General features: G+C 43.5%; 1 protein-coding gene across 1 annotated transcript in view; it reads right to left on the bottom strand.

The window, feature by feature from the left end:
* The window catches only part of GRID2 (glutamate ionotropic receptor delta type subunit 2), a 1,321,020-nt gene that overhangs the window by 248,077 nt on the left and 1,049,760 nt on the right, over positions 1 to 23,183 (bottom strand). Inside the window, exon 11 of the mRNA XM_019526356.1 lies at positions 5,798 to 5,936. Within this exon, the coding sequence (XP_019381901.1) occupies positions 5,798 to 5,936 (139 nt within the window). The remainder of the gene's footprint in view (positions 1 to 5,797; positions 5,937 to 23,183) is intronic.

A 23,183-nucleotide genomic window follows, 5' to 3' on the forward strand; every position in this document is an offset into this window, starting at 1 on the left:
CATAGGGAGTATGAAGAAAGCACCGGGTAACATGGGGCCCCTGCAGGATACGCTAGGCTATCTGGTGGTTGCACCAGAGGAAAAGGCAGACCTTTTAAACAATTTCCTTGCCTCCATTTTTTTGTGCAGGGACCGGGACTCCCCCACCGAGATTCAGGATGGATCAGGAGAGACTCCACCAGGCCTAGGGTCAGGGAGGACCGAGTTAGGGAGCTTCTGGAGGGGCTGGATATGTTCAAATCAACATGTCCAGATGCTTTCCACTGCAGGATTTTGAGGGAATTGGCAGAGGTTATCGCAGGACCCCTGGCACAGCTTTACAAGCACTCGTGGTGATCTGGCCAGATGCCAGAAGACTGGAAGAAGGCCAATGTGGTCCTCATTTTCAAAAAAAGGAGGAGGGAGGACCTGGGCAACTATAGGCCCATTAGTTTTATTTCGATCCTGGGGAAGCTCTTTGAGAAGATTATCCAGGAGCACATTTGGGAAAGACCAGCAGGGAGGATGATGCTCAGGGGCAACCAGCATGGGTTCATTAGGGGATGGTCCTGTCAGACCAACCTGATTGTCTTCTATGACCAGGTCACAAAATCATTGGATGCAGGTGTCGTGGTGGATGTATTCTTTCTGGACTTCATGAAGGCCTTTGACACTGTTTCCCACCCCATTCTCATTAAAAAGCTAGGCGACTGTGGCATTGATACCTACACAGTCAGATGGGTTGCAAATTGGTTAGGGGGCCACGGCCAGAGAGTGGTGGTGGACGGGTCATATTCAACCTGGAGGGATGTGGGCAGTGGAGTCCCCCAGGGCTCAGTCCTCAGGCCAGTACTGTTCAATTTCTTTATTAGTGACTTGAACGAGGGGGTGAAAACACCCTGTTAAAATTCACTGACAACAACAAGATTTGGGGCAGGGTGGGCATGCTAGTAGGGAGGGACAGGATACAAAAGGACCTGGACTGGTTACAGAGGTGGGCAAATGAGAATAAGATGGGATTCAATACTGATAAGTGCAGGGTACTGCACTTGGGCAGTAAGAACCAGCAGCATACCTATAGAATGGGGACATCCCTTCTTGAAAGCACAGTGGCTGAAAGAGATCTTGGAGTCATTATTGATTCCAAAATGAACATGGGCCACCAATGCTAGGATGTGGTCAGTAAAGCTAACCGCACCTTGTCATGTATCCACAGATGCATCACAAGCAGGGCCAAGGAGGTGATCCTGCCCCTCTCTGTGACACTGGTCAGGCCACAGTTGCAGTACTGCATCCAGTTCTGGGCACTGCACTTTAGGAGGGATGAGGCCAGCATGGAGAGGGTGCAGAGGAGGGCCACTCGCATGATCCGGGGACAGCAGGGCAGACCTTATGAGGAGAAGCTAAGGGACCTAAACCTGTTGAGTCTTCACAAGAGAAGGCTGAGGGGGTAGGGAACTGGTGGCCAGCTATAAACTTACTGGGGGGACCAGCAGGGAATGGGAGAGACCCTGTTCCCCCTGAGCAGCTCCCAGAGTAACAAGGAATAATGGCCATAAGTTGTTTGAGAGTAAGTTAAGGTTGGACATTAGAAGGCACTATTTTACAGTCAGGGCTGCTTGGATCTGGAACCAACTTCCAAGGGTAGTGGTGCTGGCTTCTAACTTGGGGGTCTTTAAGAGGAGGTTTGACAATTACCTAGCTGGGGTCATATGAGCCAAGTATTCTCTCCTGCACAGGGCAGGGGGTCAGACTTGGTGATCTACTTAGGTCCCTTCTGTCCCTAGATCTATGAAACTCTGACATGGACAGCTGCCTACTGGGAACAGAACTGATACCACCAAGCCCATTGACTTAAATGAAAAACAGACACTGGATGTTATCAGCATTCAGTCACTACTGACCTGTGTTGGATTTTCACTAACAACTTAGATGTTTAAGAGTCACACTGGTTACACTTTGCTTTGGTCTTTGCTGTTTCCAGTTTGGCCACAGTGCTTTGGCACTAATAATGCTGACTAGCTCAAATTATATGCCATTCCCAGGATTATGCTTCTGACATGGATCTAGTGTGAATAAAAGATGCAGATGTCAGACGTGTCACTATTTGTACACCTCTACTTTTAATATTGCTAGTTGGCAAAAACCAAAAAGCAGCATAGCTGAAAACACAGCAAATGGCAATTGCCTGCTTGAAAAAGGAGGTGTGCACTCATCCTATTTTGTTTTCTTTTCTCCAGGTTAAGTCTATAAATGGCATTAAAGTCCAATTGTTCAGCTGAGCAGCAAATAAGTGCAACAAGCTTCCGAGTATGTTTCTGTAGCAAAGATCTACTTGTGTGGATATTAAAAAAAAAAAGCAGATGTTTCCTAGGCCTTACTAACACTACAGTTACTGACAATATGTTTGTGTGCTACTCTTCTTAAAATAGTACAATGCTTCAGCAGATAGGCCTAACAATAACTCTACTACAGAAAAGCAAAGGTTCAGAATTCAGTTTGAATTAGCATCCAAATGTTGAGGTATGATAATGAGAAATTTGATATGAACAGGATCTATTGTGATACTTCTGAGGCTTCTGCTTTTGGTACATGAGAGTTCCAGTCTAATTTTCATACACAAAAATACAAAAGCTCCAAATCAAGCATCAAAACTTTTGCATTTGTGTTAAAATTAGACTCAAAAATAACCTTTGGCCACAAGCTATCATTTCTGGTCCTTGCTGTAAAACTGAAATGAAAACAAATTACCTGTGTGTTACATTCAAACCAGCTCACTGACTTCAATCACTTTCACTTAACTGACTTCACTGAGTTTGGATACATGCAACTGTAAACAGAATTTCGCTTATTTCCTTTAAATACTTAAACTCATTTCCATTCTGGCCTTCAAAGCTCCCTCAGGGTACAATTTGATCTGTTAAAAAAAGAGCATCAGCTTTTTCTGTATTGCTTATTCATGTCTCCCATTTTGCAATAATTCATTGTGGTAAACAAACAGCCTCTCTGTTATATGCTGGTTTGCTTTTCAGTTTTGGCAGTTTTGTAAACTAAAGTTTTATGCTCCCACTATAGTTAGGATAACTTCATTCCCTAATGGATACTTAGCACATCTAATTACTCTATTTCAGAACTACAAACACTGTTGAAAAATGTTTCTGTTCTTTCATTTCAGGAGCTCTCCAGCTGCAACATTTTCTACTGAATAAAACATATTCAGTGGATTTGCCCCATAAATAATACAGCACAAGACCAATGTACTCCCAATTGCACATAATAACCTCTCAGTTCCATGGAGGGTTTCTAGTGACATCATCATAAACTACAAGTGTGGGCTGGAGATAGAACTACAATATTATGTTACAGTTTGTTATGTATGGTAACAAAGCTCAGACTTTTTTGTCATTAATTTTATTTTTTTTCTTGAAGACTTCAAAATATTAAGGCTAAAATTTCAGAGTGGGATGTAGTGGCTACAGGCACAAAAAAGATCAGACCAAGTGACTGAACACATACAAGGGTCTCGGCATGCAGTTATTTTTTTGCACATATACATATCTCTGGGTGGACAATTATGGACTTTCTAAGATATTTTTTGACAGCTCATCCTTTAAGGCTTATTAAAAATGAAATTATTATTTGTAACATTGAAATAGTTTTTTTAGCTTATTCTATTATAAAATCTGACAAGTGGTTGAAAAAATATTCATTTACTGACATTTTTCCTGTAAGACTTACACAATTAAAGAAAAAAGTTCAGAACTTTGACTAATTGGCAGACTGAAAACCCAGATTTACCCTTCAACGAGTGTAACAGTCTGGCAAATTATGCCTGTAGTAACCAATAATCTCTCAGTTTAACATCCTAAAATCTAGAGAAAAATGGGTAATGTGATCTAACTGATAATGTAGTGCAGAGCTTGAATGAGCTTTTATATACAGTATGGAACATTTACGTATTTTGCAGTGTGGCCATTATGATACTAAGAAGTTGTCTGAGTCACAATTTTTAATCCAGATTTGAAGAAAATAATACATTTTCCCCAGAGTTAGTTTTTCTGTTTTTTTTACTTATCTGAGTTGCTGATAGAAGTTGCTTTAGTGCATCTCAGAACCTGCTTACTTTACACCTGCTCTTCTCTTGCTCAGAAAGAAACATAACTGAATACGCTATATTTTATGGATGGCCCTTCCTCCTCATCCAAACTGAGGATTTACAGAAAAACTGTGTTACCCCTAATCCAGGTGGATACACAACAAACATGTAAGCAATTGAGAACTGAGCCCTGCCACAGAATGATAGCTGAGAGCCTCTTGGAGAGCTGGGCGAGTTGGCATACTTTCCTTACAAAAAAGATGGAGGTAACTAGAAGAAGTTACCTCTGGGAAAGGGATATAGTGTGATATTTGTGGGAAAAACAAAACATATGGATATTTACTATGGAATGTGAATGCACTTTGTGAAGGTGAGGGGAAGCCATAAAGGGACTTCTGTGAGAAGACATTTTTATGGGGTGATAGTGCACACGTGTCATTCTACATCAAGTCTCCTCATCTCTCCTCACCTCCAAACTCTTTGGCTACTTTCCTATAGACAGATTTTCCATTTTGGGTAACACGACAGATGGATTTTGGGAGGAGCAAGGGTCAAAAATGACAATGATATTTGCTGAAGGTGGCAGGACTTTGAAGAACAGATGTGATATAAGACAGAGATATGCATTCCTGTGGTAAGAGAGATGTAAGAGCGAGAGATGCTGGATGGATATTTAATGGCATCCAAGATGCTAATGGTAATCCATAGTTAAAGGTAATCAAGATGGGGGAAAATATGGGTGATCCTGTCAGGGAAATGATGGGGAGAAGGGACAACATGTGGAATTTCCTGTAAAGACGGATATATAGAGGAAAAGGAGAGAAATACAAAAAGGGGAGGAAGGAGCTGGCAGACAAAAAGAAGAAAGGTAAGCAAATAACGTGGCAAATATGAGAGCTGGAAATGGAAAAACAGAATAGGAGAAGGATCAATTAATATCATTCATACTAGCAAATGTTATTCTACTTCTCTTGCAGAACAAGGAGAGTTAAATGTCAGACTTTAAAATTGGGATAAAACCTTGGTCTGATCGTAATCAAAGGGCTACTTATGAGTGAAGACTGTGTAGGGGAAACACAGAGCAGTATTTAAGTTTCCATTCCATTTCCTTGTATGAGGGAGGTCCAAAAACCAAATGTGTTAAATAATGTCCCAGTTACTACTTCCTCAAAACATTTCCACTATGACAGTTTCATTTACATAAGACAGTACCCAAGAAGAGTGACTAGGCTGGAGATAGAACCATTTAAGTCAGGACTATGGACTCTTATGGCTGTGGGTCACAATGACCTAGCCCAGGTTCGAAGTGGGTGGTTAGGCAGGTGCTAGGACCTTGCCACTGCTGCCACTTGTCTCCCTGGACATATGGTGGTGCAGGGAGATTGCCCACAGGTGTCCCCCAATGTTGAATGCTGTTGAAGCCCCACATCTGCAGCCTAGATCCAAAGTTCTGTGGTCGGGTCTGGCCCCCAGGCCGGAGGTTACCAATCCCCTGATGTAGGTCAGTTTCAGGACATTCTACCTCAAAACAATAGTGGCGAAAATATGAACTCTTATGGACTTTGCCATTGATTCATTCACACATCCTTCATCTCAGGCTACTGAAAAGGTCTATTTTTCATACTTTTACCCAAATGCACATGCGCGCGTGCACACGCACACTCACACACACACACACACACACACACACACACATACCCCATCTATTCTTTATTCACTTACTGGATGGAGTTTTCAATGCGAGTGACTGTGAGAAAAGCCGCTAGGTTTGCTGTGTAAGATGAGATGACAATCAAAGCAAAAAGCCACCAGGCGCCCATCATCATTCGGGTTGCCAGTGTTGTGTAGGGAACTTCTCCTCCTGTTGGACAGAAGAGGAAAATTAGAGATTTCATTTGAATTCCACAGAGCCAAAGCTTTGCTACTAATGCCTTGCTCATATAAACAATGTCACTGAAGTCAGTAGGGAATTTTATTAGTAAAGTGGCCTGGATGTAGACCATCATTTCTATAAAACAGAACGTGTGGAAGGAAGACCATTTTGGCACTCTGTCTCCATTATCATTTCTGTGGTTTTCTTAATATTATATTAATTGTGATTCATTTAAAAATCTATCCATTAAGGGAGACAGACTTTATGATCTTAGAACAAAAAGGAGCTTATTTAAGCATTTACAGCATTAAGCATTGAAAGAGATATATTTATTGACTTTTCATACCTCTGCAGTCATATGTATTCAATGTGCTCAGGGTGAGCTTGGATATGTAGAAACTTTATTTCTGCTGAACTAAACCAATAGTATCCAATATAACATTACTTCCCGCTCCTATAACTTCTTTTAATCTCAAAGCACTTTGCTAATCTTAATCCTTTTATTTAAGCTCCAACTAATGTGTCAGCTAGCCCCCACCCCCACACATGTGCAGGTAAAGACGTGATTGGATCCAATGTGTAATACACACAGTTGTGCCTCCTGCCATTTTACATATGCATGACAGGAAGCGTGACTATTGGATCATGCATTAGATACAATTGTACCTTATTGCTGGTGCAGGGGGAGCCCAACTCTGCCCCTCCCCCGCATCACCAAGGAGCAGGTTCCCACAGCTGGCTTCCTTTGCTGAGGGGGTTGCCAGTCACCAATACCATGTATAGGTGCGACTGAGTATCACATACCTTATGGCACTCTTGGTCCCAGCTGTCCATGTGGCATAGCTTGGACTGAGAGCCCTATCAAGCCTTGGACTCTCAGCTTCTGCAGCCATGGGATGCTGCTGTGGTCTCCCAGCTGTGGGATTGAGCCCCATACCTGGGAGATCACAGTGGCTAGGGAATCACAGTAGCTGCAATTTCTTAGCTGCTGGCTGGAATGCCCCCATACCCCTGTGGCTGGAAGATTGCATTGGCTATGATCTTTCAGCCCCAGGGGTACATTGAACTGCTTAGCATTACATTGGCATATTCAAGCTGGATAGAAACCAGCTATAAAGTTATTACATATTTTCAAACACTAGCTTTATAGCTTGTTGGACCTTTTTTAAAGCAGGATAGTTAATTTCCACATGTAGTTATTCGAAGGGTAGTAACTCATGCCTCCCACCCCGCCCCTCATCTACCCTGGCTGAGGTACTGTGGGAAGCTAGGCCAAGCCTGTGAGGTGAGGGGGCTCCATTCTGCCCCCCTCCCCACCTCTATTTTGGCCAGGCAAAGTAGCTGGCAGCTACATGCTGCCACTGTCAAGAGGCCTGGGCAGGGGGTGGGGGAAGGGACCCCCCCCCTTGCCTTATGGACCCAGCCCAGTTTCCCACAATACCCCAGCCGGGTAGATGGGGTGGGTGGGGGGCACAAGGCAAGAAAGTTATGTTCTCACCCCCATCCGGCTCTGGCCAGGCAAAGCAGCCAGCAGCCCAGTGCTACTCCAGCTCCCTCATCCTTTCCCTCCCTGCCCTGCCCACAATAGCCCCAGAGCTGGGGTGGGGGGAGAAGGGCTGGGAGACAGAGGTTGTTCAGCAGCCTCCTAAATGCCTGGTGGGACACCCCCACCTGCTGGCCAGGGCTGGTGCAGGCAGGCTTTTGTTCCCTCCCACTCGATCTAACAGGTAAATGTTTGTTGGGATGTGGGGAGGGGTCCTCTAACTCATGGCACTTTATGTAAAGTGCTATGAGTTGGAGTGGGGCCCTAAATGTCTGTAGGCACCCTTAGTGCCTAGGATGATTACCCATGTCATCTCCCCATTTGTTTCATACCTGAACAATGCTTCTTTTTTAATACACAAATGTTATTTGAAGCAATTTTCTCAGATACAAGTCAAACAGTAGGCTTCCCTATAGGTTTCACTCAATTCTTTATTTCCTTCAGGAGCCTCTGATCAAATAGACTGGTAGCTGATATAGATTTACTGGGTGAGAGTTTCAAAAGCACTGGCAACTAATTAGAGATTCAGTGATCCCCAAACATGTTCTGCTGAATTTTTTATTTATAATTAAACTTATTTATATTACTTTAGTAGGTAATATTAACATGCATGTTAATTAGTAATCTCTTATTATATAGAAATTAAAATAAGGTTATTTCCAGTTATATGTTAAGGCTACTTAGAATGTTATTTAATGTCTGAATACTAGTGACAACTTCACCATTTTCTCCAACAACAACCATTTTGTACATACTGTATAACAGCTAGTAGGAACTGTGCATAGCAGTATACTAAAAGTATGAAGCTTTCATTCTGTGTCATTATCAATGGAGTTTCACTGTACCAGAATTAATTATAAATTATTCCTTTATAATCAGATCTTTCAAATTTTTTAAAACTCCAGTATTAAAAAGACAAGTTCAATATTAGATTTACAAAGTCAGAAATATATTTCCTCCTATTTTGAAGGTGCTATATAATTATCTGAAATAAGAATCTCCTGATCATATCAGTAGATATTATTTCAGTATTAGAACTTTTTGAAGATAAAAATTAACTTCTGAAGACTTGGTTTCATGTCCAGTACAAGTTGTAAATGACAGCCTTTAATGGCATATTTCCACTTTACAGGGGTTTTTCTAATGCCTTTGGAATCTTTCAATCAAAAATGTATTATAATAAAATGAAAAGTAGCAGCTAGATATATGAAATTAACCCAATGGGTTGTTTGTCCTTTTAACCTTCAGGTGCCAGTGCCTGCAGTTTCAATCTGAATTAAATTGAAATGGGTGGGGTGATAAAAGGGAAGCCAACAATTTCTTAGATAGGCTTGCTTTTTCATTTTTCATCCTCATGAATAAAATGGTAAATAGCTTCTCACTGTTTTTAATTGAAGTGAGTTGGCAGAAAGAGGAGGACCATTGAAAGTCATACACCTGCTTTATACACAGCTGAAGTTAGAAGACAAGGGTCTTGGTCATTGAAGGAGCTAATCTTGCCACTTATACATGACCTCTGGTGACATAGCGCTCTGGTACTGCTAAATGTGGGCCTCTTTTCCATTTTCACCTCATCTATTTTTTTAGAGCCCACATTATTAACAAGACTTTAAATGTCTGCAAATGTGCAGAGCAGCAGGACAGCTCTGTATGACATACAGCTGTTTGTGAAGTATGTCTATCATTAATCAACAAAGCTACAGTTTATACCATCAATAGTTAATGACTTGAGCAAAAAGACAAAGCAGAGCATGCAAGTACATATTTTCATACATATTGGTATAACTTTTCACCTTTGGGAGAAACATGTTTTGTGATAATTCAGCACTTCCGTGAGAAAAACCCCTAGTCCCACTCAAATCTTGTTTTGCACTGATGGTTTCCAAATAGACATCCCTGGGAATGCACAAATGGCAATAGCATTCCACTGGGTGCATCTACATGTGAAATTAATGTGACACAATAAACTCTGGAACACTTTGTGCCTCCATAACTATCACTGAAGTTGATGAAGTTTCAAAACATTCCATAGTGTTGGAATTATTCAGCACTTTACAGTCAAGGACCTAATGAGAATGGAAAGTTGACTGTCTGCTAGTCTTGCCCCTTCAATGTCACTCAAGCATATCACTGAAAGTGCAGACAGAAGTGCAGCTCCTGGGTCTACCTCATGGCACTTCACAGAAAGCACCATGGATTAGACTGATCCTTCTGACCCAGGAGATATTAGCTATTGGGTCAGGAGGCTGGGTGATTGAGCTCTAATTTGGAGCCAATCCAGGGAGACAGACTGCATCTCTGCAGCCTTTTACCCTAGCTCTATCCCCCTTGTTCCAGCTCCCATTATGTCTCAGGATGGGAGGGGGAGAAGGCAGGGGAAGGATGTCAGTTCTGGGGTTTCTGTAGCCATACTGGAGCGGGGGTGGAATGGGTGGATTGGAGCCCCCATGTCAGGGTGGGGCTCCAATCCATGGGCCCCACCCTCCAGCACCAGCTAGGCAACCTCCTCCTCTCCCTTCTCCCCTCCCTTTCTGAAAACAGCTCTGGAAGCTGAACTGGGCAGTATCAGGATAGCCCTGCTCTCAGTACATGGAGACACATGGTAATTAAGGTGCTTCTCTGAATCATGTAATATAGTTTTAGATTGTCATGGGATTGGGCTCCTTTAAAGTGCTCTGCAGGTGTGCATTTGTGTTTGATCATGGCTGTAGACTGCTTTCAGGGGCCAGATTGGGCAAAAGTTGTCACTTCTGTCTGTGCCTTAAGATGAAATGAGGACATTTTACACTGAGGCTAGCTGTGCATTACCTGTTTTATGGACCCAGCCTCCAGTGCAATTTACTCCATAATGTTCCTATGTACTAAAATTAACTTAAAAGCTAACTTGTATTTAATTTTTCATACTGTGTTTGGGAGGGAAACTTCATAAATTAATAAAAATAATACTCATAATAATTGCAAAAACAATATTTGCTAAAGTACACTGTACTTAGAAAGTCAGTTACAAGAATCTAGTCTAGCTCAAAAGCATCTGAAAGATCTGAAGTGACATATAAAGTGTCATATATACAAGTGATATATGAAGAGATTATTTTTAGTCCTTCCACCCCCTTTATCTAATATATCTCTTCTTCGTCAAATCTTATTAATGGCTAAACTTGTAAATTGTTTGCTTACTTCAGAAGGGACTGTCATCCTTAGTATACTTCATGGGTATTTATTTATCCTCCTCTCTTTGTTAGCTCTTTTAAAATGTATCAGCAGGTTGAAAAAAAATCATTGTCCTAACATCCTGGAACAATGTAATGCTTAATTGGGTGAGACACAAAGATTGTGGAAAAAAACAATACTATCTGAGAGAAAATGTAGATTTTCAAAATTCCTAACAAAGATTCAAATGTCTTAGAAGTTATTCTTTACTATTATCAGGCATCTTGAGGCTGCTTAGAGTTAAAAATAAAAGGTGGGATCCTAGGTAAGAAAAAGAGTGAAAATATAACAGAATGGCAATAACAGAAAGAGGCAGGCCACAGTCCATAACATTTTGTAGCATAGGACTAATTTGGATAACTCAAAATAGAGCAGTGCACAAGCCACCTTGTATTTCAGGAGGTTGTCAAGCTTATAGGATAAAAAGCCCATCTGACCATGGAGAAGTGAAGAAATTTTTAATTTTAAAGTTCTAATTACAGTTGGCATTTTCAAGACTGGTGGGGTGGCTGTCTCACTGAAATGAGAGGTCCTTTGTGACCCTCACCATTTAAATATGGGGAACATATTTCCCATGGGACAAATAGCAGCAGCACATATTTGTACCTGGGCATGCCCCTGTACATGTGCTCCAGTGTGTGGCAAAGTGACCTGGGTGTGGTAGGGGAGGCTAGGGCACAGACACAAATATGTGCCACTGCTATTTGTTCCATGGGAAATGCATGCCCCTGCATGTGCATGCTCACTGGGACATGGCCTGAGCATCTTAAAGTTATGTCACTTCAAGTGAGGGTCAACTTTGGGTCATGCTACCAAGCTTGAGTTAGGGTAAATTCTATCTGCTCCACGGAGATAAAATAAGGAATATGTAATCCTCTAGTATCCCAAGACCATACTCATCTTCCCCCCAGTCTACCCAGATCTAGGATAAGGCCCAGGTGTCCTGACTCCTAGGCATACCCCTGCTCACCAGTCCTCTAATGGCAAATAAGAGCTGTGCAGGAAAGAAACAAGTATTAAACCTTAATGTACCAGTGGTCACAGCAGGCATTTGTACACATGCACGCGATGCAGTGGTGGACGCTTTGAAAAGCACCTGGTGCTGCAGCACATGCAGTGGTATAAATGGCAAAATGCACATCAGTCCTGAGAAAATGGTGGTGGTATACTTTTGAACTAAAACACGTTGGAGGTGCTTTAGTTCCAAAGTGCACTGCAGCCATTTTCTGCATACTGACATGTAATAAAGGCTGTTAGCATCAATAGTTTTCTTTTTTCCCTTACCGCATTCCCATTTTAAACAAATATTCCTAAAACTGTATCTATAAACTAAGCTTTAGAAAACTGTGAAGTTTCAGATGGGTTTTTAAGTATTTCTGAACCAAAAAAATATCACTTTTGAATAGTCATATTTGCAAGTGCAGTAGATAACAGGACTAATTGCTTTGGAGATCCGTGAATAAATAAAAAAAATTAATTTAATAGATTTCATAGACATTAGGGCAGGAAGGGACCTTGGAAGATCATCGAGTCCAGCCCCCCGTCCAAAGAGCAGGAAGTCAGCTGGGGTCATAGGATCCCAGCAATATAAGCATCCAATTTACTCTCGAAGGTGTTCGATATAGGTGCTTGAACCACCTCCGATGGCAGGCTGTTCCAGACCTTGGGGACTCAGACAGTAAAGCAATTCTTCCTGATGTCTAGCCTGAACAAGGGGAGAATGACGTCCTGGGATTTGCTTGAGAAGCATCTATGGTTGCAAGCCAGTGTTTTGCTAGCTTTACTAGCTGCAGCATCACATTGCAGGCTCATGTTCATCTTGTGGTCAATGATGACCCCTAAGTCTTTCTCTTCTGTAGTGCTAGCCAGCGTAGCACTGCCGAGCCTATAAGGGTGCTGCAGGTTTTGCCTCCCAAGGTGGAGAACCTTGCATTTTTCAGTGCTAAACTCCATCAGGTTCTTGTCTGCCCATTTGCTTAGCCTGTCCAGGTTAGCCTGGATCACCTGCCTGTCTTCAGGTGTGGATGCTTTCCCCAGAGTTTGGTGTCATTGGCAAACTTGGCCAGTCTGCTTCTGACTCCAATGTCCACATCATTAATAAAGATGTTGAACAATATGGGTCCAAGGACAGAGCACTGGGGGACCCCACTGGTCACAGGGCACCATGATGATTGACTTCTGTCAATTACCACCCTCTGGGTCTGACCACGGAGTCAATTTCCAAGCCAGTGGATCGTGGTGGATGCAAGACCACAACTGGCCAGTTTCACCAAGAGGTGATCATGAGATACCAGATCGAAGGCTTTTTTGTTAAGATATATGACATCAATCTCTTCTCCCTTGTCCAGGTGATAGGCCACCTGGTCGTAGAAGGAAATGAGATTGGATCAAGCAAGACCTACCCCCAACAAACCCATGCTGGCTATCCCTCAGGATGTTGGCATTGGCCAGTCTATTAAGGATGGCCTCTTTAATAAACTTTTCTAAAAACTTCCCCGGGATAGAAGTCAGGCTGATGGGCCTATAGTTAGCCAGCTCCACTTTCCTCCCTTTCTTGAAGATTGGCACCACATTAGCCTTCTTCCAGTCTTTGGGCACTACACCAGAGCACCAGGAGTTTTCAAAGATCAGTGCCAGAGGCTGACCTATGATGCTCGCCAGCTCCTTGAGTGCCCTGGGGTGTAGATTGTCAGGGCCAGCTGACTTGAAGGTATCCAGCTTCTCAATATGTTCCTTCATGAGGTCAGCATTAATGGAGGGCAGGGGATCTCCCTCACCCAGACCTCTCTGTCCTGTGGTGGGCATGGGGGGGGGGATGAAAGACCGATGCAAAGTACCCATTCAATAGGTTGGCTTTTTCCTGGGCATCAGTTGTCAGCTGTCCAATGGTTCCCTTCCGCTTACCAGGAATAGAAGGCCCTGTCTTTGTCTCTTGCAATAGGAGGAATTCCTTCCTGTGGTGTCTTCTTGTGATTGTTATTAGTGAAATTCCAGATTCCTCTCCATTATAAACAGTGTTTACTATGCTGCCTATAATTAAAATGGTAAGACCATACTTTTCAGTGGCATATAGCTCTGTCAAGCTTTAATCATTTGGACTGAAAATGTTCATCAAGGAAATGATCATCCAAGGTCTGCCTCAGACTGAATTTTTGTTTGAAAATTTCACAGAAAAATGGTACAACCAGTCCTGAGAATGCGAATTGAAAAAAAAAAGTTGTTAAGCCTAAATTAATAGTTTTAGAATGATATTGTTGAGAAACCCCACTGTCACCAGGCTTTGGATCAAGATCTTGAAATTTATCAGTGGTAGTTGTTTTAGTTCAATGCCTTTATAAATTATTTGGATGTGGGGGTGAAAAGCTTGCTGGCCAAGTTTGCAGATAACACCAAATTATTAGGGAATGTGGCCATACCAGAAGATAGGTTGCAGATACAGGTGGACCTGGACAGGCTGAAGGGTTGGGCAGACCAGAACCAGATGAAGTTCAACACTCAGAAGTGTAAGGTGCTCCATCTGGGGGCAAACAATCCCCAACATACCTACAGGCTTGGTGGCAACAATTTGACTTGCACAATGGCTGAAAGGGACCTAGGGGTAGTGACTGACCATTGCATGAACATGAGCCGGCATTGCAATATTGTGTCCAGCAGGGCAAACAACACGCTGGCATGCATTAACTGTTGCATCTCATGCAAATCTAAGGAAGTGATACTCCCACTGGTGAGACCACTGCTGGAGTACTGCATCCAGTTCTGGGTGCCACACTTCAACAAGTATGTGGAAAAACCTGAGAGGATCCAGAGAAGAGCCACCCATATGATCAGGGACTGGCAAGACAAGCCATACAAGGAGAGGCTGAAGGACTTGGGCGTCTTCAGCCTACAGAAGAGAAGGCTGAGAGGGAACTTGGTAGTAGCTTATTGCTACATCAGAGGATTACATCAAGAACTCGGTGAACAGCTGTTCACTAGGGCACCCCTGGGGAAGACCAGGAGCAATAGATAAAAACTCTGGAAGGCTGCTTCAGGCTGAATTCCAGGAAAAACTCCTTCACAGTCAGGGTGTCCAGACTGTGGAATAAATTCCCTCCAGTGGTGGTGCAGTCACTTACCCTGGAAATCTTCAAAAGGAGACTGGACAGTTACCTTGTTGGGGTCACTTGACCCCAGTTGTCTTTTCCTGCCTAGTGCAGGGGAACTGGACCTGATGATATACAAGGTCCCTTCCAGCCCCTAACAATCTATGAATCTAGTGTGAGGCCTGTGTTTTGTTTCTTTGTTTGTTTCTGGCACAAACTTTCCCCCAAATTCAGCCAATTTTTTTTTAAACACTCAGTGTATAGACATTCCACAGCTTAATAATAGATCCATCTGTGTGGTGAAAGCTCCAAACTCTCACTTATCCTTCATGCCAATTGGATAGTCATCCCCATAGTGCAATCATAGAATAAATGAGTCGGAAGGGACCTAGACAGATCATCTAGTTCAACCCCCTGCCATGGGCAGGAAGGAGCACTGGGGGTGTGGGGGGTCATAAGACCCCAGCCAGATGCCTATGCAGTCCCCTCTTGAAAATCCTCATATAGACAAGTAAAGGGGGAGAAAGCTCCATCCCCTGTGGTGCCTTGCCATATTCCAGCACCAGGAAGGGTGGAAATCAGGCTATGCATAATCACTTTTCTCAGCCATGAGGAAGCTGGTGGAGAAAGGGTAGCACATTGCATCCTGTTGGCCAGCTGAGCTGAGTCAGTGCAAGGAAGAAAATTGTGATGTATTTGAAACAGTGCAAGAGGTTACAATGGGCTGGAGCAGGGAAGGCACTGTGAGAATCCAAGGGATGCAGTTATGTGCTGCTGTTTATATAGAACAATCTAGTCCTTAAATCAGTGGTCACCAATCAGTGGCTCTTGATCCACCAGTAGATCTCAGAGCATCTTGGAGCTGATCCAAGGCAGGGATGGGGGGGAGCCCCCAGAAGCCTTGATGGCTACTGCAGCATCTGGTGAATGCGGGGCTTTTTTTTTTTTTTTAAAGAACCATCGCTGGGGCCAGGCAGGACAGTTTTCACCTCGGAGAGTGGGTGGGAGATGGGGGCTCATGACAGAGCCCCCCACACAATGCAGGGCAGTAGTGGGGGGCAGCAGGGATTGCTCCCCCCATGCCTGGCAGGAGCTGGTGAGTGGGGGGATTTTTTAGATCCAGGAGCTGGTCTCAGGTGGGGCAGCCATGGGGGCACCTGGGAGAGTTGGTGGGGGCCAGGGGTGCTCAGGGTGGCTGAGGGAGCAGGCAGGGGTGGAGCCTGGTGGGGGTCCCCCATGGTTGCCTCCCCATGCCTCAAGCCCCCCCCCGCCCCCTATGTACTGGCATGGAGTCCGGCTCCAGCTTCTTGTGGCAGCAAGAGGGGACTGCCTGAATCTCCGAAGCTCTCCAAATCTTTTCCAAATTATTTGGACAGCTTCAAATTGATTCAAACCTTTTTATTGGTCTCCTGATTCAATTCGGATTTTGAGAATCAGCAGCTGAATCGGGCCGAATCTCCCCTGAATCAAATCAGCACCCAAAGCTTCACACAGCTCTATTAGTAGGGATGCTCTCTCTCTCTAGCAATCGCCAAGGAGCCCCTGAACAAATGAGTGACCTGGGACCAGGTGCTGCCTACTTTGCTGCCTACAAGAACAGCGAGGCTCCAGGAGTCTAAGATACCTAAGGCTAAGAGACATGGTCCTAACGGGAGAAATTGTACCTTCTTAAAGAGACAGAACCCAGTCTCCATTAGCATTGTTATGCTGTGGCCCAGGGGCTTTTATTTGTCTTATAGTTTATACTAGAGGACCGGGATGAGGTGGGGTTTGGAGGCCTTGTTAGTGCTTAGAGAAAAGGGCACATGAGCTGGGTGGAGCCCAGTGATGGGCACGGACAGCTGGGTGCCAGAGGGAGAGGCACAGAGAGCCAAGCACCAGCGAGAGAGGCATGCAGAGCCAGGTGTCAGAGGGAGAGGTGCAGAGAGTCAGGTGCCAGAGAAAGGCACAAAGCCAGGCACCAGGGAGAGAGAGACAGAAAGCTAGACACTAGAAAACTTGGCACCCAAGTGGTGCAGGGAGACAAGAGCTGGAGGGCTCAGTGTGGAGGGGGCACATAGAGGTGATAACAGTGTAATATCTGCGAGGCATGGGACACAATAAGGGAAGGTCAGAGTCCTGTAGTGTACCCTAGGTGTTAGGGCATAAAAGGGGCAGCCTTTCACCTGGAACCAACTTACTCATTACAGCAAAGATGTGGCAGGTGAGATAGGTTTGAAGACTGCCCAGACAGGTAAGCGCGTTGTTGTTGTGACCGACTTTGAGACAACGTACCTGTCACAATGACCATGAAGCACTCTGCCTCCTTTGCATCTTCTAACCCTGGCTATTTACAATGACCACTGAAGGGATCTGTTTCAAGTTATTCAGGGCTGAAGCCCCAGGTGGCCCATCCCACCCATGATAGAAGTCAAGAGATGACTGCCAAGGATCCACTATCAGCTATTTGCTGACTGCATGGTTGTTATAATCATTACAAGATTGCCCAGATGTAGAGAAAGATAATGCATCAGGAGTGGGCACCTTAGATTGGAAACAACAGGATAGAGGAAACACAGCACAGTGGGAGATAGTCAAACTTGGATGTGAAAACCTTGTCACCAAAGGAGGCAAGACAGGGTGCTTGAAAATACAGTCAGTTCCACTTCTAAGTTGCTGATGGTTGGGTCTATCCTTCCTGGTGGCCTTAAGAGAGGAATGATGGCCTAGGCAGGCTATGAATCCCTTCAATGGCCATGGTACTGAGCCCTTTTGGTGAGCTGAGGTAGCACCGAGCTTGGCTTAGGCAACTGTCAATTCCCAGGTACAGACCGAACAACTTAAGGGATGGTAGCAGAAACCTAAGGGTCTTAACTGTCATCTGCCCCAAAAAGTTGGACAGTATCAACCCTCCAGCTCAGGGCTTTCTGATGGACTTATGAGAATCCTCAGCCTGGACACAAAGGCAGGCCAAATGACCATCAGTGCTCACCACCTTAAGCAGGTAATAAGCACCACCTCTGGCCTGGGGTGGACTTGACAGACATCCCTGCCAGCCAGTCTCAGCTCCAGCAAGGGTTTGCTAACACTATACCATGTGACCAATGGTTGTCAGTCACCTGGATCGAAGAGTGTACCCACAGATGGCTCCCTTTTTCCGAACATGACTTACAGCATTTTCACTGAGCATATGCCACTCCTATGCCATGTTGCAGCAGTTATGGCTGACAGCCAAAGCTGCCAGAATAAAAGGATTTCTGCCATAGGTACTCATGGGTACTGGTGATACACCCAGGGTCCATCACCCTGGGAGATCATTCCCCAGCTGACAACACTGAGCACCAGATTTGGAGACCACCCCTTCCATTAGCCTACAGCGGAAACTATGGGTGTGTACTGGACTCAATCCTGCTGTGGCCATGTAACTAGACCATTGCTTGCTCTGGAGCCACCTCCATTTTAAGAGAGTTATAGTTTTAAGAAGTGGACCCATAGTTTCTGATGGCTTGAAAATGTTATGTAGAGGTTGGCTTTTTGGGAATTGGCTTTTATGTATAAAATGTGTGTGTGTGTATATATGTGTGTGTGTGTGTGTGCGTGTGTATGTATTAGAATGGTCTAGGGTGGGCAGCAGGGGTTAATTGATTTCTAAAAGCCTGGGTCTCACACACACAGTTTTATCAGCCTCCAGAAGCAGACAGGCTGTATAACACAGCAAGGTCAACAGATACCCACATAGCCTGAGAAACTGGGGGCAAGATAATAAATAGCTGATTTTCAGTCCAGTCTTTCAAATATTAGTAGATACCAGGGACATAGAGTAGGAAAGGAACAGAGCATGAGGTAGGGGCAGCAGCTAGACTTTACAAGATCCTGGACAAGATATTCAGGTTCCAGATGTTGCCATTATTCACCACCTGTTTTCCTCTAATTTGTCCTTCTTTTACCAGGATTCAGTGATTCTTCAATAAAGACCAGATAATTAGGCTCTCAAACTACACACTAAACTTCAAGCCACAGAGAGGCTCATAAATTGCTATACAACGTCTTGGACTAAAAGACGGTCATTTAACACCAGCTACATGAATTGTAAATGTTGTTTAAAGTTAATTTTTTCTTTGGGTCTAACTTCTGGACCAGGTTATATTGATCATGTATTCTTATTATTTATCACACTGTGATAATGGCCAAAATCTGCTAAGTACAGAGTTGTATGAATAATAGATATTTGGTTCACTGGCAATTAAAACAAAAAGTTAAAATATTTGTTTTGGTTCAGACTGAAATGAAATTAAAAAGCAAAACAACCCCCCACCAAATTTTTCCAAATAAAAAAGGTCAAAGACATGTTCCAAACAAAACATTTCATTTTAATTTCACGTTTTTTTCACATTTTATCTTTTTAATACCTTTGAAGGAGATTACAAAACCAGATTAATTTCTAATGGGAAAATTAAAATGTTCTGCTTTGAAAATGTTAATAGAAAAAGTTTAAATTGCTTCAGAACAAAAGGTACAGGGAAACTGGAACGCATTCATGAAATGTTTGTAATTGTACAGTTCAGACTTTTTGCTAAAACAGTTTGCCTGACTGAATATTTCACCTAAATGAAATATTTAGGTGCTGTGCTTTCATAACAAAGAAGGCATCATAGGGCCAGATTCCCAGCTGAATGTTCAATCAGTATGTAAGTTTCTGAGGCTCTCGTCCATAATCCTTTTTGATTCTGAACCTCATTCTTTCTTGTACTAGCAAATATCACATAGGACAGAATCAAGGATCTCTTACACTGTGGGTGTGTCTACACATGTATTCATGTGTGCCTAAACTTAATGTGCCTTTGCTTAAGGCACATTAAGGTGATTTAGGTGCATGGCTACATGTGGACATGCTAATGCACATTAAGATGCATTAAATTTAGGCACAAATAGTTAAGTGACATTATTGCACATGCAGAAATGGTAATGTGCATTAACACGGTTTGTGTCCATAGCAGCCTGCCTGGTTGAACCCCCACCCCCCAGGTCAGCTCCCCTTCAGGCTTGAAGCTGATGTGGAAGGGAAGGGAGGGTTTGCTCTAGTGTCTCCGGCTTCTAGCCTAAGCCACTACAGGCATGTGCTTGCATTTCTGGAATCAAAGGTACATGTCTATTCATTTGCAAATTGGTTCAATCTCTGAAGGTTAAATTAACCTACAAAGATTGAATCAATTCTGGTTCGGGCTTTTTGAATGTCTGACCCTAGCCTACAGGTAGATTCTTAAGGAACCAGTTATCAAGTTAGATATCCAAATAGATACTGCTGCCTTATCGGAGACTAGACTACACAACAACGGTGTGATTAGAGAAAAAGATTACACTTTCTACTGGTCAGGTTACAAGACAGACCAAAACGCCAGCCTTCTATGGGGTAGGACTCACAATAGTAAACTCCATTGCTAATACACTACCACAGCAAACTGTGTCAATATTTGAGCTCCTAATGACATTGTGGATACCACTGTTCCATAACAACTTCCTGACTATAAGCACCTGTGCCCCAACACTACTTGCTCTTGATGAAATGAAGACTCAGTTCTACAGCCAGCAGAGTGACACTCTAAGAAACATACCCAACAATGATAAAATCCTACTACTGGGTGACTTGAATGCATGCATTGAAAATGACTACACCATTTGGAACAGAGTCACGGGGAAATTCAGACACGATTCTTTAAAAACAAATGGAGAACTTTTAACAGTCCATACAGAATTTGACCTTCCTATTATAAACACCTTTTTTGACATGCCAGAAAAGTGGTTCTACCCTCTGCAGCACCCTTGGTCACAATGATGGCACCTTCTAGACTACATCTCATCGCAATGACCTGAGGGACATTTGTAGTACCAGGGCTATGCAAGGTGCAGAATGCTCTACAGATAACCAGCTTATGCATACTAAATTGAACATCTGGATTCACATTCCTAGACAGAAGGTTGCTCCAAAACTGAACTGTGTCCATGTTTTGAAACTTTGCATGGAAGAGGGAAGAACTCAGTTATAAACTTCCATTTATGCTGCACTGTTAAACTGTGCCAATGCAAGAAACAACCCCTCCTCTCTTACAGCTGCAGAAGCCTTCAAGAAATCAAAACCTAAAGAGCAGAAAAAACTATGAGAGATGGAGGACACTTGGTGGAGAAACAAAGCAACAGAACTACAAGCTCTTGGTGATACAAATAACACCCAAAGCTTTTTTCAGGAGTTAAAGTTTATTTATAGACCACTGTAACAGGGAACCAGTGGCCCTGTTACAGAGATATGAAAAAAGTAAGGAAAACTTACCAGACATGCTGTGGGACCGGCTGGCGAGATGACATCATTTCACTGGTGCTGGAAGTGTTCACGGTGTCAGAGACCGGCATGTCTTGTATATGCTAATTACTGAGCTCCTATAAGAGGAGCTGGACTTGATTAGTAGTTTTCCCCGGAAGGGGAGAGGAGCCGGAGCCAAGAGGAAGTTGCAGCGATGGAACCATTTTTCATGCAGAGGCATGGGAGTGGAACGGGCAGCGTGCCCAAAGGAAACAGAAGTCAGGTAGCCTGTTGCACCAAGAATGAAGTGCACTGAAAACTCTTTGGGACGGGTAGTCATGATTAATTAGAGACTTTGTTGACAGATATCAGGAATGGGCGTCTTTTTCTTGTGAATGGATTGCATTACCTTGCCAGGCTGAAAGTTGGGTCTCTCCAGATGGAGAGAAAAAGCAAATTAAAAGCTGGCAGCTGGCATATTAACAATTTGATTTGCTGGGTTTTTTTGCTTTCTGAGAGAGAGAGAGAGCAAGTGGATGGGGGGGGGGGATGACAATGAATGCTGGTTGAGAACCTCAGCCTCCCCCAGAAGTTTGCTTTAATGCATAAAGGTGTTGCCCTGGTGAGGGGAGTTTGCCGATTCCCCCAGCTGCCATAACATCAAGTAAAGAGAAAGCATCACTCTGGGTGTTAGTTAAAATTAGAAGCCACCCACCTGCAAGCACTAACTATAATTCCCATCAAGTTATGGCAGGAGAGAACAGACGCAAAGCAGGGGAAGGCTCTGCCAAAATGCGCTGTCTTTATGACTGACTCAGGACACCCGCTCACAAACACAAAGAGCCAATACCTGTCTAATCCTGTCCACTGATGGCACGGCCCTCATGACTGAGTACTGTATAATATTAAAAAGATGGAAGGAACATTTTGTGACCCTCGTCAACTGTGAGTTGAGCACAAATGATCAGATAATAGACTCAATCAAGCAAAGACCAGTTTGATATGAACTCAAACCTAACTCAGGAGGAAACTAAGAATGCACTTATGATATGGTGGTCTTACAATTCACAAAGCTTTTCTAGACCTATTTACTTTCTAATGGGAAAATGAGGCTTTACCCCAGGATTTTAAAGATGCCAAAATCCTAATAATCTACAAGCGCAAAGGAGACAGACATGACTGTGGTAATTATTACGGTATTTTGCTTCTCTCCATTGCCGCAAAGACCCTTGGTAAACTGTTAATGAAGAGGCTTCAAGTTATTGCAGATGATGTACTCCCTGAGTCTCAGTGTGGTTTTTGTTCACCATGCAGCACTGCCATCATGCAGTGTGATATTTACCCTACACCAGTTACAGGAGAAAGCTGCCAAACAACAAATGCTCCGTACACTGCATTTGTCAGCTTTAGTTAGGCATTTGACTGTTGGATGCTCTGCTTTCTGGTGACTTGTTGCAAAGTTCGGCTGCCCAGACAATCTAATTAACCTCGTACGCTGTTTCCATGACAAAATGCAGGCCCATGTATCAGTGGGTGCCAACTGATCATCTGATGCCTTTCCTGTAGCCCATGGGGTTAAACAGGACTGTGTGCTTGCCCCTACATTATTCACTCTGTTCTTGAAATTGCTGCATGTACTACCACTACTGGTGTTACTCTAACAACTCAATATGATGGCAGACTTCTAAAACTCTGGTGATTTGAGGCCAAAAGCAAATCTCAACACAGTGAAGTAAAGCATCTACTGTATGCCAATGAGAATGACCTGCAACATTTAATGAATTCCTTTGCCCATGCTACATCCTTTTTTGGCCTCTGCATTAATGTAAAGAAAACCTAAGTCCTGTACCAACCACCTAATGGCAGAAACCTATCACCTCCATTACCACCAGAAATAAAATTGAATGGCAGCCAATTAAACAATGTCAGGTCCTTTTGCTACCTTGGCAGCACAATTACTGATGACACCAGCATTGACAAAGAACTTTCAGCATGCTTAAAGTCAAGTGCCTCAGCTTTCAGTCACCTACAAAAAAGACTATGGACAAGATGAGGAGGGTCAAAGCATCTACAAAATGTCCAGTTTACAGAGCTGTTGTGCTCTCTTGTCTTCTGTACTTGTTACA

The sequence above is a fragment of the Gavialis gangeticus genome, unplaced genomic scaffold (genome assembly GCF_001723915.1).
Source record: "Gavialis gangeticus isolate Ggan-Ray unplaced genomic scaffold, GavGan_comp1, whole genome shotgun sequence".
In the NCBI taxonomy this organism is placed as follows: domain Eukaryota; kingdom Metazoa; phylum Chordata; order Crocodylia; family Gavialidae; genus Gavialis; species Gavialis gangeticus.